Source organism: Berghia stephanieae, chromosome 1 (genome assembly GCF_034508935.2).
Source record: "Berghia stephanieae isolate SIO BIC M18660-M18661 chromosome 1, UCSD_Bste_1.3, whole genome shotgun sequence".
In the NCBI taxonomy this organism is placed as follows: domain Eukaryota; kingdom Metazoa; phylum Mollusca; class Gastropoda; order Nudibranchia; family Aeolidiidae; genus Berghia; species Berghia stephanieae.
The window spans coordinates 6,029,805-6,049,254 of NC_088360.1; the positions used below are offsets into that span (position 1 = coordinate 6,029,805).

Below are 19,450 nucleotides of genomic sequence, written 5' to 3' on the forward strand. Positions count from 1 at the left end.
GTGCATGTGTATATGTGTCTTCAATTGATTTAAGTTAGTTTTAATCTTGTCTGAAGCATCAGTTCCAATGACTCGAGTCAATTTCAAAACATCAATTTAAAAATAATAAATCCTGATCTAATATAGTTCAGTCTTCCAATGACGATTTCCCGCTTTTTAACAAAACCCGTTAAAGATTGATAAATAAACAGGTGGCAAATTGAACTTATTAAGCGCATTATAAAGGAAGTAAAGAAAATCAATATTCACACACTCAATATGTAGTAATAATACTCGTGCCATATTTACCAGTTGGATGCTCTCCATTCATCATCGCCTGTGAAATTGCGGGTTCAATATTGTAACCGCCAGCCATAATATAGTGAAATATTGGAAGCGTTCTTTGTGATGGTACCGAAAACTTCAAACACATCGTTTGTCATTCATTGATCGACACAGCTTTGCACTGATGTCTTGGTTCATTCGCTTCCAATAATTCTTTATACAACATTCACAGCCTTGATCATCAGCCCCCGCCCTGCCTGCCACCCGTCTGGTACCTGGGGGTGCTGTTTGCTGAACGAGCTGAACTACCACTCTGCCACACCGACAAAACGCCTTATTTATTTTCGTTTTTTTTTTTTTTTTTGCCAGAAACCTTGTCAAAGTTTTTTTTTCATATAGATAAGGGTGAACCCCTCCCGCAATTGGTTTAAAAGTTAATTTTACACGAGATTTCTTTAAAAGACGATATTGGTGTTTTTTAAAAGTTTCTTTAACGTTCAGCAATATTGGCTTGCTAGTCTATCGCAAAGTACTTTTTTGCTAGATCTAACAGACCCATCTTGGTCTGTGTCACACTATTCTACCTGGTTGTTGGCGGCCATTTTATACTATGATACCAGTCAATAGAAAGTTACAAATTAAATACCAAGAAGTTGGCTTTTTTATTGTATAAAGTTAATGACATCCAGACTCGAACTGTTCGGCACGAAAATCTGGTTTAACCAAACCTTACTTTAAACAAAGATATTCTGGCAAATATAAAAAATAAAAGAGAAAATTGTGTTTTATCAGTGTACTGCTGACTAATTGCCTTGTCTGTAGATCAGCGCTCACAGTTGATTCAGTCTCGACTTCCGTTACTACCGCATGCTGTGAAGGAGATCAAAGGGTCTCGCCTATCGATTGTCGTGAGTAATTACGGTCACGTGGTCCCAATCACCCCATGTGTACTTCTCCGACTACTACTACCACTACGGTGTTTATTAATGAGTTAAGCCTGACCACCGTTCACTGTCTCGTGAGAGTGGTTAGTCTATAGTTGTTGTAAAGTAAAGGCGTGGGAGAATCGATAGTGACCTTCATTTCACTTCAGCCACACGATCAACGCGTCGTTAAGACCACATGTTCTTTTAATCTTTTGAAGTCGGGTTTTCATTTTAGTCATAAAATAAAAAAAAAAAACATGAAATAAAATTCCCTTTGTTCCTCTCCAAGGGCAAATTATCTTCACGGTCAACCTCAGAGGGAAAATTTGAATAGGCCAATCACCAACCGCAACTCAGCGCCGAAAAATGAGCCAGGGCTAGGTGACTTGCTCAAAACCACGTAATGTAAATGTTGGTGCTTGAACCTCGAAGAAATAAATAACAATGGGATACATCTTAACAACGTCGCTACCGCATTATCTCATTCGTCTGTAGTGTTTCATTCATCCTGTTTTGTTGATAAAGAGGAATCCCGAAACGTCCATTTTGTCTGTTCTCGTATATTAAATTGAAGCTTACATTCAATTTCACATTGTTATTCAAGACCACTTCGAGCACCGGGGAAAATGACCACGTCTTTGATACGAAGTAAAGTGTATACCGTTGTGTCACACTGCCCCTGCCAGACATTATTTTATCGTTTTCACCAAGAGAACAGTAACAGCGATGCGACTGGGGCTTCAGTTGAGCACGTTAGACTGACTGGTTAATTTTTTAATTATTAAAAAAAAAAAAAAAAACCAAAAACCCAACCCCCCCCCCCCCCCCCCCCCCCCTCCAACTTTTCACGACATTGAAAGTGATTATTCAAGCATCAAAAATTGTAATACATGTATAATATTTTAAGGTACTGATGTATGGCTGGGGGAATCTCGATCTCATAAAACGTTGTCTTCCTGTCGACTAGACATAGTAACCCATTAATTACAGCCATTAATTACAACACAGTCATCCTCACTTTCTTCAGGTCACTCTCATCAATCCCGTAGTTACCTCTGCGCTGTAAAATGTCTTAACATTAAGAATTTTGTTTCAAGTTCCAAGAAAGCTTTACTTCAAATATTGGTAAATTCAGACGACTCCCATCTTGTCAAGAAGTCAAGCTGAGACTTCAAAATGAAAGTGTATTGTGAATGTGCGACAAGCTGCTGCCTTCCTCACGTCCCTCCATTTACGGACCTCATGTTGATTTGGACTTTAGGTCGTGACGAAGAATAGACCCTGTCGTAATCGTTAAGTGAAATACACAAGTAGGTAATCGTTAGGAAATACACAAGTCGGCAATCGTTAGGAATGTAAAGGATATGGAACATACAGTCAGCCGTGAATAAGAACCCTCTTAATTGACCAATTTGTTTTCTTCTGGGCGACGACGACGACGACATTATTTCGTAACCGCCATCTTCGATTAGGCTACATAATAGAACCAGAGAGATGTCATGTCATGTCTGGCTAATTAGACCCTCACTTCCTTGTGGCTTTACTGAAAAATGAAAGTCGGTAAGTCAGTTTACATGTGAAATATTGGGCTTTCTTTTCTGACGAGATACAGGCCATTAAAAAATAAAAGCATTCTGGGCAGATGTACAGTTTGGAATAAATGAAAACATGCTTTTAATACTTAATAATTTTTTTCTATCTGTTACAATTCATCCTCGACAAAACGTTTCTTGCTACAAAAATTAGTATGGTTAAAAAGAAAAATAAAGGTGTTGTGTGTGTGTGTGTGTGTGTGTTGGGGGAAGGGGGGGGGGGGGGGGGGGGGGGGGGGGGGGGGGGGGGGGGGGGGGGGGGACGGGACCGCCAAGAATAGCTGAAAATTTAAAGTGGAATATTTATAATTTTATTAGATAATATCCAATGGTTTTCTGGTTCATCTAAATTATGGTCTCTTAACACCAGATTGCCAGCAATCAGTGAAGGGTCTATTTGAACAAAATTGTTTGAATTCAGAGTTCGCCAAAGAGATCGAACGCTTTATGTTCAAATTTAACAAATTTTATCTTCGAGTTTTTTGGGGTATAATTTAGAATATCTTAATACTACTATGTTCAATTGAATCGATTATTTCAACAAGAATTCGGTCTACTTATGCCAGGAAAATTCCCCTTGCTTGGATCTCATGTTGATCCAGCCCCTTCATAGTTTATTTAATCAGTTAACCGCCGTATCCTGGAAAGACGCGTATTCAAAAATTTGTCCAGAAAACTCGTCCATCAAATATCTATCAATTTGAATAACCCTAATCTTGACCAAAAGCTATCAAATCTGGGACTTCGCGACGTCCCAGGTATGAGAGTTTTTGCCAAATTGAGGGTTATTTAAATCGATCGATATTTGAAGGACGAGTTTTCTGGCGAAGTTTTTTAATACACGTCTTTCCAGAGTACGGCAGTTAACTGTTGAAATGACCGATACGTCTGCTTCGTCTCACACTGTTGTGATATTAGCTTGCTCATAGTTATGGGACATTCTTTTCATACCGAACATATCGCATCAAAATTATGATCAGCCACAGATGTCAATATGATGGGAGATTCCAAAGGTCATCGAGAGTTGATCACACATCATAGATCAAACACTGACCGCTTTTCGTCATCCAAGTCAAACATCTCTGCCTGTCCGCCCTGCCTTAGCCTGTCATAACTACACTTTGTTGGCTGGTGTCCTTGTCAACGCGTGTGGCCATCGCATTTCCTCCCATTCAATCTGATCGATACAGTATCCCTATCTATCTTATCTATCTATCTATATATCTATCTATCTATCTATCTATCTATCTATCTATCTATCTATCTATCTATCTATCTATCTATCTATCTATCTATCTATCTATCTATCTACCTATCTATCTATCTTATCTCTATCTTTATCTCCCTCACTGCTCCACCTCTCTCTCTCTCTCTCTCTCTCTCCCTCTCCTCTCCTCTCCCCCTCTCCTCCCCCCCTCTCTCTCTCTCTCTCTCTCTCTCTCTCTCTCTCTCTCTCTCTCTTTCTTTCTCCCTCCCTCTCTCATAGATGTCTATTAACTAGTAGGACATAGATATCTGATGTGCCATAAACATCCACCACCCATCCATCCTTAAAAGCAACAAATAACATACATAACAATACCGAACAGCTTCATAATTCTATTATTGACAAATAAAATAGACAGCTCTTAATGTGTCCATCGATCTTCTAACCTACATTTGGATGGATAAAATATACAGGAATACATTGAACGCGATCATCAATATTATTGCTTTAGTGATAGCAATGAACAGATACTGGATTCTGTCTCTGATCTCTTTGTTCCCAACGCCCTTCTAGCCTAGATTTGTAAGCTACATTAAAATGTCACAGAGACCAGAAAATTGCTTTTTATGTTCATTCTTGGGTGTTTTTTTTGTTTTAGGAAAAGGCTTCATTTTTTTTCTTTCTTTTTTTTTAAACGTCAATGATAATTCAACAGGGTTTTACAGTTTCGGTTTCAGTTTCAGTTTTATTGTTTTGGAATGCGACTTCTTCTAAATCTACTATTAGATCTTCTAGTTACATTATTCTAATGCTTTTTATGTGTGCAGCTTAAAACCAGTGTGACCAGTCAGATTGAACCTGGCGATGAAAATTGAATTTTTAACAAGTACAATTAAAGGTCTTCATTGAGGAAAGTGAAGGTAGTCTTTTTTTTTTTTAATCGGGGTGCCTGATAGTTCAGTTGGTAGAGCCCTCGCATCACCCGCAAATTTACCGTGATCCCCCCCCCCCCCCCCCCCCCCCCCCTCCCCCCCCCCCCCCCCCCCACCTTTTTTTTTTTGGTTCACCCAGCAGGGATTGGGTAGCTGGTATGTTAGATCCGCCTGAAAGTACTTTGCGGTAGACTAGCGTCCTGTCCAAAAGATAGCAAGCCATTGCTATTGTCGTTTCACGCTATAGAAACCGGGATAAACTCCGGCTCCATTGGCCTAATGGCTCCGAAGGAATACTTTTATAAGACGAACATTTAGTTATTCTCATCATTTTTGTTGAAAACTCAGATTGACATCTCTGGTTCATCCTGGCATATTAATACTAGATGACGCCATACATTATTTGCGTTTTTAAATGGAGATTGTGATCAGGGAATGTCAATACCACAGTAGAGTGAAAACCTATACGATTTATAAATACACGAATGTGTCGGCCTCATTATATATATATATATATATATATATATATATATATATATATATATATATTATATATATATATATATTATATATATATATGTATGTATATTATGTGTATTTATATATATATATATATTATATATATATTATTATTATTATGTATGTATATATATATGTGTATATATATATTTATTATATATTATATATATATATATATATGTGTGTGTGTGTGTGTGTTGTTTACATGCCCATACTAAGGCTAGTAGCCCAAATTTTTGTTTCCTCGTTTAAAAGAAAAATTGAATTAAACGAACTATAAATTTGTCATTTAATCTGAAACATGGCCATGGATTTGTTACACTTTTTCGCATTTTCACACAGTAAAAAGTATTGAACTAAAATGAAAATAGCATGTTCAAGAAAGAAGAAAGTACTTGACACAGAACTACGGGTAGTATATTAGAGAATAGAAAAATAGAGAGAGAGAGAGAGAGAGAGAGAGAAAAGAGGGGAGGGAGGGAGAGAGAGAGAGAGAGAAGAGAGAGAGAGAGAGAGAGAGAAGAGAGAGAGAGAGAGAGAGAGAGAGAGAGAGAGAGAGAGAGAGAGAGAGAGAGAGAGAGAGAGGGAGAGAGAGAGGGAGAGAGACATGTGTGTCCACTGGATTATGGAGTATCCACTTATGTCCATTTTATCAGTATTTGAAGAGTTTTTCAATTATTCCTTATCGCCTATTCGATTCATACTAATGTCGTAGGGACGCTTTTATGTTACTTAGTTGACTCATTCTGCCAGGAACCATGGCCCAGTTAGTACAGGGTTGGAATGGCACGTGAACCAACCGGGTTCGATCCTATAAACCATCAAAATTCATTTCGAATACCGTATTCACTCCAGCTGTGGATGGGCGGTCAATGTATAATTTAGTCATGTCGGAAAGCCTCTGTGTGTTAATGTCCTATCTTAAAGAAAGCGGGCATCGATGACGTTTGTTTTATGCTACGCAATTGAAACCGGGATCTAGACCCCACTTTCCCCCCCCCCCCCCCCCAAAAAAAAAAAAAAAAATAAATAAATAAATAAATAAATAAAAAAACAAAAAAAAAAAAATACCAACCCCCCCCCCCCCCAAAAAAAAAAAACAAAAAAAAAACAACAAAAACACACACACACACACAGACGCAACAACAGAAACAACAAAACTTACTTATAACACTGTTCATCTCTCTCTCTCTCTCTCTCTCTCTCTCTCTCTCTCTCTATATATATATATATATATAATATATATATATATATATATATATTATATATATATATATCTCTCTCTCTCTCTCTCTCTCTCTCTCTCTCCCCTCAATCCCAAAGTAGTCCTAATGCGATACAATACCTGTCCCCCACCATTGACATATTCTGATGCCCGATTACGCTAGATTATTTTATGATTTAAAAAAAAAACAACAAACAAAAACTTGATATTAACAACATATATATATTTTTTTTGACGTAATATGTTGCGTCTTTGAAACCGTGTAGGGATTGGGTGGTTGTGTTGTGGGGGGGGGGGGGGGGGGTAATATTATATTAGATTATATAAATTATTGTACGTAATAGGACAGGACTCTCTCTCTCTCTCTCTCTCTCTCTCTCTCTCTCTCTCTCTCTCTCTCTCTCTCTCTGTCTGTCTGTCTGTGTGTGTGTGTGTGTGTGTGTTTTGTATTTTCTAAATTTATCTACCAACTCTCCTACCTATCTGTAGATTTGCTCTATCTGTTATATTGTCTTTGTCGTGTTTTTAAGTTTGCAATTTAATACTCTTAAGGGGGATTTTATTCCCCGACATTGAATTAGAGAAAAAAAAATGTCTTTAAGAAACTAGCTTTTGGAATATATTTAATCAATAGATTGATAATTATTGGAATGAGTTGTTTCAGTTTCATCCTCTTTGCAAAATAAACCAATAATGTATTCCTAATTCCAAGTAATGTACGAATTGGAACTCAAATGTTTGTCAGTCATTATATGAGTAGTAGTCTTGCCTGGTTCTTAAGTTAAACGAAGTCATCTGTTTATAGTGAATGATATTCCTAGATTGATTTTCTATTTCCCATTTTTCAGTGGTTCAGGTAGTTTCAGTGTTCTGTTTTCTTTAGGGAGGTGATATTATAACATGTAAAGCTTGACAACTTGCTGGTCCTATCATTGTTGTTAATGGGATAAGGGAAGCAGGTCATATTTAATGTACCAAGTCTTTTTCTGAATTCATAAATTTTATTTCATTTCTTCATCAGGGCAATTTTCAGAGTGGCTTTGACTTCAGTGGGTTCAGCCTTCCTCCAGTTTTGGACGAATCTCTTTTCAACCATTGTAGTCAGGACATTGATGACCAAGGCCTCATAACTCTTGACGATGACAGTTTGTTGTTCATTGGAGGGGGTCGAGATTTTGACTTGACGGATGTAAATGACTTTGATACTGAAGTAGACCTCAACTCTTCATGCAATACTGCCTATAGCTCTGAAACTGAAAAAGAGTTTGAATATTTGCCTGGTGGTTTTGAGCAGGACGAAGTAATTGAATTTGGGGAAGAATCCTTGAAAAGGAAAGAAGCCTCAAATTTGATATCTCCATCAAGGTCATCTAACTTGAAACCTGATAGTCCATTGGGCAAACGGCGATTTACAGATCCGTCATATTGTGAAGGAAGCCCAGCTAAAAGGGGACCTTCGGCTATCTTGTCATCAAGTGGAGAATTGAGTACTGGGAGTCCCCATGCATCTTTAGCTGTTTCCACAGAAGATGGCTTAAGTTGGCACTCAATTTCCAGTCTGTCTCATGGGAAGTTGTCATCCCCTATACCCATTGATGATCTGAGAAAACTTCATGTGAAAAGATCATTATTTGATAATCGTAGCAGTGGAGACAGTGCGAATATTAGTGAGGCAGAGTCCAAAATGGGGGACTCCCCTCCCAGTCCTTTCCCAGATGATACAGTAGCAGTGGTCAACAGTGACTTGGAAGTTGACCAGTCAGCTGCACCTCCCTGTGTGGTCAAAGTTGAGTCAAAGGATATTGGATACAGTAGTGAGAACCAGTCAAATGATGAGGTGGAAACTATGCGACAACAAATTGCTATGGAGTACAAATTCCGTGGGAAGTGTGAGCTTGCAAGTGATGGACCTCTTGGTGATAAAGTATTGTTCCCATCAGTAAAGACACGCTCTAGCTATTACCAAATGACCATTGTGACAGATGTAGATTCCACAGATAAGACTGACAATGGTGACACAACTGACTCAGGCCCTGAGAAAGGAAAAGAGAATGATATAACTTCTACTTGTCATGAAATCAACAAGACTTCTGGGACGGATGAGTTTGATGCTGCTGTAAAGGATGTATATAGCCACTTAGATTCGGTTTCAAATGAGTCTGAAACAGCTCAAATGGAATGTGATCTGAACCACGGTAAAGTACAAAGGAAGAAGAAAGTTTTGACATCAAACTCATTCTCTCAAACTGAATCTCCATTGAATAATCTTGTGCCAATTCACCAAATCATTGACTTTTCTGAATCTGATAGTGCCCCAGAATCCAAAGGAAAGAAATCAGTACGCTACCTCATTGAACATGCAGAGGAGCTTGTAAGGCCTTCCACAAGTCCAAAAAAATGCCGTCCTCTATCACCACAGAAAGTGTCTTCATCCACACAGTCCCTTTTCATCCCCTCACCATCAAAGCAAACTCAAACTGATTCCCACAGTGCTGTGGAGAGCTCATGTGACGCAAGTGGAGAAGATAACTCAGATCATGAAGGAAACAGACATGTCAAAGGAGAACTGTCCACAGGAACAGATGATGCTGAAGACAGAACTCTCTTTGATAGCGTTGTCAACCTCGGCTCTGCCACTGAATCTGCAAATAATATCAGTTTAGAAGAGGTAAAACTGTCTTCCTTCCACACAGCTCCAGTAATGGACACGCCTCGGTTACGTAAACAGACAGGACTGAATTCTCGGAGACGGTCGAAAAAAGATCGTCCATGGAGTGTAGTCGGTTTTCAGGACTCAACCCCAAATTCCAAGAAATCAGACAACTACCTGACTGCCGTGGCTGCTTCAGAAAGTGCAATTAATAATCTCCATTGTCACACTGATTCTGACTCATGCTCCACAACTAGTCCCTCCTTCATGTTAACTCATTCATCCACATTCCCTAGGACCGCAGGCCACCATGACAAACGTCGTACTGTATCAATGTGTGCCCATACCAGTTATTATAACATTGTCACCGCTACTCAGGATCTCAACACTACCACTGTCACCCCTGCCATTCAGAACAGTATATCTAGTTTCCCCACTCAAACTTTTATTACCACAACAGATGTCTCCTCATCCGGTGCAGAAATTTCAAAAAATCGTAAACATCAGAAACAGCGAAGGACCAGGCGCCTGCACAGTAAATCATCCAATCAGGAGCCCGATGTCATGAAATACAGTGCTACTGACAGTTACGACAGTGCTGATGCAGAGTCAGAATCTGAAACCACCGGTGAGTTTTTATACTGGGAAAAGTCTATGATCGTTATTTGTTTTATTTTAATATTTAAAATCAAATTTTATCATTTGTTTAGCACATTTTCAGGGTTTCACCATGCTTAATGCGCTTTACTATGATTAATTTATTCTCCCAGGAATAACCAAATTCTCTTTATATATTTTAATCTAATTTTTTAAAATTTATTTTTTTTCTTGCTGGTTAAAAATTTCTTTTTTAAAAATCATTTTGTTTTGTATCTAGAAAAAAAATCATTATAAAACAATGCACTAGAATAGATTTTAGAATACCGATGAAAAAAAATGAAAAAACTCACAATTCATTTAGGTAAATTATTTGAGTTTGAAAATCAACAAATTGATTTTAAATACAATTTTAGGTAATATTAATATGGAACAATCATTGTGATTGATTGTAAAACACGCTAGCAATCTATCTGTTATCAAATTATAATCATGTTATATATTTGTGTGAATTATAAAATTTCAAACAGTTAGTTATCAATGACAAGTTGTAAAACATTCTGTATTTTTACTCCCCCATTCCAGCTGAATGACTTATCACTATTTGTCATAGGCTTTATTGACCAGTTATCAATAACAAGATGTAAAACATTCATCTGTTTCATACTTCCGTCCATACCTTGAATTCTTTATTTCTCAGATGAGTATCTGACAGCGTGCATGGAGGTCTGTTCATCAGGGGCAGAGGATGTCCACAATGTGTCTGGCTCTATGTCTGAACACAGCACCTGGGATAACTACCAGGTTGGTCGTCTATCAAGTATTGTGTCTTCAATTTTTATTCTTTAGTGTTTTTAAATTTTTAACATTTTTATTGGGACATGATATTAATATGAAACTTTATCAATATTTTTAAAAACAGATCTGAATTGGCATCTCAGATTGTTACAGATTTCTACTTTTACAGAGAAAGAATTATTTTTATTTGAACCAAAACTGAACTGTAGATTTTATGTTACTGTTGCTGGTTAGTATTTACAGGGTTTGAAAAGGATGAGGAGGACTGAGGAGTAGAAAATCATTGGCCAATAATTGAGTTTTAGTCAGAGAAAGGAACATGTGAACTTCTTTTGGTTGATTCCATTTCTCATCTTGTCAATCTAGTCTTCGTTATGACTGCAAATGTTAGTCATTTTATTCATTCTTTTGTGGCTTTGAAGTAGTCTCAGATGCTCGAACATATAATACTCTTAAATCTATTTTTGCTCTCTGTATCAACCAGTCCTATGTCTTACTTTTTCTTCAGCACTCGTCAGGACATATAAACTACATAAAAAATTTTGACCATCCCATCACCTTCTTATTTCTCTGATGTGACCTTTTGTCTTAAAAAAACTCCTCAAAGATAAAAAAAAAAATAAATAAATAACGGGAAATAAAACAAGGACACAAATTAACTGAATCCTCCCTAATTTCCCATCAGATGTTTTACCCAACGGGCAGTGAAGACCCAGGAGAAGAATTGTTGACATGGGATCCCCAAGACGACCTTGAGTTTGAAGATGACTTCCATTTACCACCAGAGAAATCCATTGTCAAAGAGGCAATGACAAGCGGCAAATCCAAGGCCAAACTCAAAATTGTAAGTCACTGACTTGTGATCTTGGTGAAGGTTTCTTTATCATCATAGGACAATTGGTTGAGCACTCAACCCATGTAGAAAGAAAATCTGGTTCGATTCTGAGGTTCTGATATTTCTCCTTTCCACTATGCCCACCTAATAGGATTGTTGTGTAGACATTAAATATAGCAGAAAAAACTTTGATAGACCACTGTCTTATCCAAATAATTGGATTTTCATCAAATTGATTATTTATCAATTCATGATTTAATAGGAGATCTTGATCAATTTCAGCCTTTTGTCTCTAAAAGATTTTAAAAGCAAACAAGAAAACTTTCCATATATAGAAGTCATAAGGATGTTTTAGATTTTCATCATATCATTTTTCTACCAGAAAAAGCAAGGTGCCATAGGTGAAGACAGTGATTCGGACTTAGAGGATTTCCATGACATCTTGAATCAGTCAGAACTTCAGCTCAAATTGGCCAACCAGTCCCTGAAGAAGAAACGGAATGATCCCATGGGAACATCTCTTCACCCGAATCCTGATAAATATGTAAGAAACATTTTAATTTTACACTCTAATGATGTTCTTTAAACAAGGCTTCATGATTAAACTTTGATGTAATAAGTAAGAGAATTTCCTTTTTAATTTGATTTATTTAGATTTGGCAAAAGCAAGAGCAACATAAAAAAAATCAATCACCATTTTCCTTTTGGCCACTATTTTCTAGACATTGCTTTCTTGACAGTCAACTTCTCTTTTACTAGACAATCATGTATATGTTCTTTTTTAATACTTGATAATAAAAAGTATAAACATTTTATAAACATCTTATTTTTCACGCAAGTTGATCTGATAAAGACTGGGAGCATTAAGACAACAAATCCAATTGACGTCATGAGATGGTCACGATTATTAATTCATCTCTTAATGCTTGTATGACAATTTGGACCTTACCTAGGCTCTTGACTAGATAACTAACATGGCATTACAGAGGTAAAGATTATTTAGTTTAAATTGCAATGCACACTTATTGAACAAAGAAGTCATTTTACCTTGAATTTATCTTATTGTCTACAATTCAAGATCAATGTACAAGTTGAAATATGTATATTACATTGATTACTTACCGCCTGTCTTGATTTCAGGGTGAGATTCTTGTGACCTACGACACCAACATTAAGTGCTTGGAAACCATTTGCCAGCATCTCAACACAGAGGATGTCACTGAGGCTGATGTCAAGAGAGTACAAGGTAACAATTCCTTGTCCTCAACATCTCCAACATTGCATAGTTTTAATTACAGGGAAAAGAAATGGAACATGAGCTTTATATATCTTCTGAATATGCTCAAAGATTTACATTGGTCCCAAGCCAGCAGCAACACTTAACAAACAGGACAATGTATGACGACTGCTATTACTATATATGATGTCACGCCGTTACCGCTCAGGTTCTAGTTTCTGGCCTGAATACGATGAGAGAATGTAAGTAAAGAGCCTTTTCCAAGAACTTAACTTTGCTCTGTCAACAGCAGGACTTGAATCAGAGACCTTCTAGTCAAAACCTGAGTGTCTGGAGACCACAAAGCTACATTATGATCTGTTCTGACATTTTGGGGTTTTTTTGTTGTCAATTTAAGAAGATGTCAAAGGTTGCTTGCATTATATTTTAACACATCTATAATGTTGTCAATGCCATCTTCAATGTCACCATCATCATTAAAATTTTTATCAATACCTTTTTCCACTATAATTATTATTATCATCAAATATTATCAAATGATCGTCTTCAAAATCATTGTTCATTTATTATTGCTATGACATCAATTATATAAAATACAAGACAACATTGAAATAAGAGGAACATAAAGGCATTGAATTCAGCTCTGTGTTTGAGATTAGATTTCAATACTTCTGTATATCACATCTGATCTTTGGTGGATTTGCAACAAACAAATATCACCTGCATAGAGAATCAAAGATGCTTGTTTTTTGTGTGTGCAAGTTTCAAAGTACAAATTTGTCTAATTTTCATTTATTGATGTTTTGAATAGATTTTATTTTTCGATTCTACTCTTGTAGACTTGATGGAGCAATGGGGCAAAGTCTTTGCGTTGGCATCAGAGAGACACGCTCAGACCACCACTCTTGGAGAATTCCGTGATGTCATGTCAGCAATGAAAAAGTGTATTCAGGAAAGCAATAGCTGCCTCTCCTTTGACAGATTCAGCTCAGCAGATGAACTCAAAAATACAATATTGCAGTTGAAAGTAAGTGTAAAGGTTTTAGATAGTTTATGTTTAGTTAGTTTATGATAAAGCTCGAGTCCACATTAATTTCTGCCTATCGAGTTTGGTGATGCAGACCTTGAAAACTATGGATTCACTAGTGCCAGAGTTTGTCTCTGTTTACAGAATTTAAAAAATAAATGTGTCACCTGCTACAATTTTTTATTTGATTTACTTTTTTTCCCATCAGACCCAATGATTCAGGTAAACTGATAACTTAATAGTTATGGAATTGAACATGAATAATTTACAAATGAACTTCAAAGAGGGTATAAAATTCAGAAATTCACCAAACAGAAGAAAGATTCTGTTCAGAAATATCACAAGTTGTGAAGGATCTTTTTTCTTTCTCTGGTTGTTGGATGAAAGGGGAGGAAGGAGTCAAAGCAGGTTTTTAAAACAAAAACAAGTTAAACATCCATTTTAATTGCAAGACTATTGGGAAACATTTTTTTATTACTTCAACGGTTACTTGGAGTTGATGTTTAATTAAACTAAAAAAGACAACTTTTTTTAACACTTTGGTATTAGAAACGTTTTTGATAGTATTAAACAATCAACTGTTTTGACTATTTTTAGTATTTTAAGTAAAGTGCAACTTCGTTGAAAGTAGAGAATGCTAAAAAAACAGGAGTCTAAGTATTTCACAGATTTCCAACTGTTTAAATATTTGCATTGCATCGTGTGTATATACATGAAATTAAGTATGCATTTGCAAAGTTTTGAAAATATGAGTTACAACCACTTGTCATAATTTTAAGAGTCTCTCTATTGTTTGATTATCTTGTACAACTTTAATGATTCATCTTTTTTTTGACATTTCATAGGAAAAACAAGGGAAATTGAAAAAACAGGCGGTAGCCTTGGATTCATTAAGGAATCAGTTGGCAGAGTTTTCATCCCAGCACCCATTCCTGTGCGTGGAGAAATACAAGCAAGAGTTGGATAGTCTCAGCAAGGCCACATCGGACATGTTCAGCAAGTTCGTAATACCTTTTACTACTCTATAATCAACTGAAATTTTAGTCTCTAATACACTGCATTCACAATTGTTTTAAAAGGGATTTTGGCATACAGGGGAAACAAGTACTTCTTTTTTTTCAATATTGAGGATGTATTAGTTCTAAAGAATTGATTTTTGTTCGAAATTTGGTTATATATATTTTAACTACATAACAAACAAGACAGATTGTTGCAAGTTAGTAATTTTAAAGCAGTGTTCATACTCTCATGTTATATCATTGCAGTATCTTTATCATAAGAAACCATATTATTGTATTATCAAGTAGGAATAAAAACTCATGGAGTGAAACACTCAGTGAGAATTAATAATTCCAATATAACTTAATTATCATTAAATAACCTTTTTATTCTTTTATTTTTATCATTATATTATATTTGCTGAGTGAATTTTTTAACAGGTTATTGTTATTTCAAATACTATAAAATGCGCCTAGAGCTTGAGAAATTGACCTAAATATTCATTATTATTAATTATTATTTTGTTGCTGTTGTTGTTATTAGGGTTACAGAGCATGTGGATGGTCTGGAAAATAACTGGAGTGTGTGGTTGGAGTATCTGGCAAGCCAGAAGGAGTTGGACTCATGGTTGGCTGCAGACAGGGAGAGGCTGCATGGTCTCCTAGCCAAGAGAGAGTTTGGTTCTAAAATTACCAAGAAGGATGTTCTTAGGGAGTTAGAGGTAAGGATTTTATTGGCTATTTACATAAAGACCATTGCCTAACGCTGACAAAAGAAATTAATATTCCACCATTTGGGTTTTGATATCCAGGGGACAATTAGTGAAAGATTTTTCATTTGCACACTAACATCTGACTTCTAAATGAAATATTCTGCTTTAATTCGCAGATTTGTTTTGTATGTGTTGTATGCATCAAAATAAAAAAAAGAAATTCACTTATTTATAAATCACCTATTTTTTATGATTTTGTTTGCTGTTGGGAATAATATGGTGCTGTGCGGTCTTGCGGTATGACGCTTGCCATTGGATTGGAAGGTCCTGGGTTAAGTTAGAGTCCCACTCTGAGCAGAGCATAGTTGAGTCCTTGGAAAAGGCTCCTTACTCACATTCTCTCACGGTACGCATGTGTAAGATGAATACCTGGCCATTGACAGCTTTCTCAGAAAAATGTAATATCGCCTAACAGGTGTCATGTCTCTTCCTACATGTTAAGGTTTGCTGTTGGCTAGGAACCTCTTATAAAGCGCTTTGACCACGTTTAGTAGATATTGTATTATATAAAATCTCAAGATTATTTTTTTTTTTAATAGATAGGATTAAAATTTTTGAACAATTGTTTCACTTTTGATTTCAGACTCTTCAGTCCAATCTGTCCCTGTATGAAGAAAAATTGACCTCTTTACAAGCCATGCACAGCAAGTTGACTCGCATGTCCAACGATGATGCTCAGAGGCTTCTCCTGTCTTCTTTGGCTGATCTACGCAACCAGTTGTTTGTGGTGTCAGAGCGATGTAAGCAGGTCTACATGGATACTGAGGATGATGAGGAGTTGGCAATGGACCAGTGTCCTGATCTCAGCAGACTGGCCATTCAAGCCAGTGCTCTCAGTGATTTGATGAGTTCACAAACAGAGAGGTATGTTAGGTTTTTTTTGTTTGTTTGTTTTTCTTTTGCCACTCTGATTCCGTCTGTTATTATGCAAGGGTTAGGTGAACATATTAGTTGGTCTGATAACCGATCACGACTATGGGCTTGATTCAATAAGTCATTATAGTAATAGACATTATTTCTATGTTAACAATGAGCCCAAAACAATTTTGGCTATCAGAGCTGCAAATAAGTAAACATGTAAGGATGAGCTGGAATTTTAAAATGATCATATTTTACATCTGTTCTTGTAGGCACTTTTTAAATTGTTTATTTAAAAATTTATCTGTAATGTATGAAATTACAACACATATTTATTATTTCACCTGATAACTAACTGTAACCTATTTTATAAAATCTCAAAATGTTGCTCATGAGGAAGAAATCAATTGCTGATGCCAACAGGTTCCTCGATGATAGTGCAACAACTTTGAAATTCTCTAATCTGATTTCATTTCATCTCCTCAGGCCATTGGAAACCAAAACAAGCCTGTCGGAGTGTCAAGCCACCCCATTGCCATCTGAAACTGTTGATGTCCAACCCGGTGACCTGCCTGCCTCCAAGGTGTGTGTCTCATGGCTGAGGTCGGTCCCAGTACAGGTTGTCGCTCTGGTCTTCGTGGCTGGATTGATGTATGCCCTTGATCCCGACATTCTAGACCGTCTGACAAACTTCTCTCTTTCAATCACTCCTGAGCTCCGTTATGTCAATGGACCACCCACAATCTGAGCTATAAGTGTATAAAAAAATACAAATGTAAAAAGTCAATACCTCTGCAAAGAACTCGGGCTTTGAATCTCTTTCTACGAGAGGAGAGAAATGAGGCATGTATAGTTCAGCGCTTCGTGTAGCCTAAATCATATGGAGTAGAAGATCTTATCAGATGAGATCTGATCCATCCGCCTGCCTGTCACAGATACTGGGTTGGTTATATTCCCCCCACCCATTCCAGTCTGAATTATGTACAAAATCTGTGTTATGGTGAGCAGAGTGGAGAGACTTGTACAAATCAGTACATGTGGATTGTGTACTCAGGAAATCTAATCAGATCATTGCTAGAAAACCTAGCATTAAAATCTGTATGAGATGGCTGACTAGATATCCAGTACAATTCAGTGTGTATGCCATAAGATTTAGCAATGAGCTATGAAATCTGTATGATATAGCGGAATAGGTCTTGGAAGTGAATGATTTGAACAGTTCCGTACAGTTGCAACTTGAAATGGGAGATGGGAGGCCTATGGATGATTATAAATTAGGTCTCCCCAACCTGGCAGATGAGTTGACTGATAGGTTAACTCGAGTATGTACGTATAACACCTACCAGTACCCTGTCCTTATCACGAAAAGAGCCATATCTACACATTTGTTTCACTTTTTAAGTTACAGCTCTTCCTGTGATAATGGCAGTGTTGACTGATGGTCGCAATCGAAATAGCTCCATTTAATAGGAGTTGTGGTACCTATGAGAGCTTATATTGTATGCTGAAAACAATTATACGTGTCATTTAAAATACAAAAATAAAATAAACAAAAATGAAAAAAAAAAAAAAAAACAAATTAAAAAAAAACCTTTTCTGACATTGGTCGAAAGTTATTAAGTTTAAGTTTTACCAAATTATGGAGTACTCTCTATACGTTTAACCTTGTTATGAAGGTCACATTAAGATTGACATCTATTTTAAGGTTGAATGTGCAAATTGCATTTCCACATTTAAGATTGACTTGGCAAATCATGATTCTATAGTTGGAATTGGACACTAATGATTGCTTGTGTCAAATTCTATTAAAACAAACACTAAATGTCCTGACACACTTGGATTTGAATCAGAAATGAATATGAATTTGCAGCTGGTCTTTCAATGTTGGATACTGTTGTCTACAATGCTTTGTGGATTTTTCTTAACAAGGGCACAACGTACATATAGTTAGAATATATTAAGATCTCTTAGTGATGTTCTATGAGCAGTTGACAGCAAGTGCTTTGCCATACTGTCACTTTTTACCCAACCACTCAGAACGCTGATTTTGAATTTATTTCAAATTTACAGGACATTTTAATTTGTTGGCAAAAAGAGACATATGGAAAAGTGCCCGCAGTCATTGCCCAAAAAAAACATCTCTTGAGGTGTTTTCATATGTTCCGACTACATCTATTTCCGTATCACCTTTATATAGACTCTTCTGATGCATGATGGTAAAATGTTTTTGTTGTTTTTTTTTTTTTTCATTTTGGCCAGAAAGCTTTTATTTCATATAAGGATAGATTATCACGACCCCCATCATGTCAACTCAATCTTAAACCTTAGACTTATTTTAAGTGTCAGGTTTAAGACTTTTTGATAATTGGGAACAATATAATCTGTGTGCATGTGAAGTAAAAAAATTTTTTGGCTAAATTATTTTTTAAAAAACAAGCAAAAAACATTTCATCGTACAGCAGGGAAGCGATAGTAAAATTCATACTTAATATTTTCGACCAAATCTAGTTACATTTGCTATCATATGTTTGCATGGTTGTTATGGTCTGAAATGAACGCAAGAACAAATTGCACGTTGTATAGGTATGGAAAAACAAAAGGGGTTTATAAAGAACTCCAATATATGACTAGAGCACTATCAGGTAAATTGTCAGTTTGGTTTATCAAGTATAACCATGGGGTTTACTTGAGTGGGATATGGACCCAGATGTTGTATGCATGGATTTAGTTATGATTGTATTTGATTTGTTTGTGGAACATAAAATAATGCGTGGAAGTAACATTGGTAATGAATTTAGATGATATTATGAGTTACAGTCTCAGAAAAAAACATTGAAAGAAAAATAGTTGAAAAGAATTATATAAATATAATACATTTTATGACTATTTCTCCACTTGTTTTATCTGATACTGTGATTTTATAGTATGGTTTGTTCATTTAGTTTCTCGAATGCATGTATGGAAGTGAATAGCCATTAACAGGCTGTGGCTACTAAGCATTTATTTTTTTTT

General features: G+C 36.3%; 1 protein-coding gene across 12 annotated transcripts in view; it reads left to right on the plus strand.

Annotated features, from left to right (window-relative positions):
* LOC144966583 (uncharacterized) overlaps positions 1-19,450 on the plus strand; it is a 199,079-nt gene extending 179,629 nt beyond the window's left edge. For all 12 annotated transcript variants that reach the window (XM_078903273.1, XM_078903345.1, XM_078903359.1 and 9 more), the window contains 10 exons: positions 7,687-9,943; positions 10,613-10,716; positions 11,396-11,554; positions 11,928-12,089; positions 12,686-12,791; positions 13,622-13,809; positions 14,655-14,809; positions 15,352-15,529; positions 16,164-16,444; positions 16,925-19,450. In XM_078903273.1, coding sequence (XP_078759399.1) covers positions 7,687-9,943; positions 10,613-10,716; positions 11,396-11,554; positions 11,928-12,089; positions 12,686-12,791; positions 13,622-13,809; positions 14,655-14,809; positions 15,352-15,529; positions 16,164-16,444; positions 16,925-17,186 — 3,852 coding nt within the window. In that variant the 3' untranslated portion in view covers positions 17,187-19,450. The remainder of the gene's footprint in view (positions 1-7,686; positions 9,944-10,612; positions 10,717-11,395; positions 11,555-11,927; positions 12,090-12,685; positions 12,792-13,621; positions 13,810-14,654; positions 14,810-15,351; positions 15,530-16,163; positions 16,445-16,924) is intronic.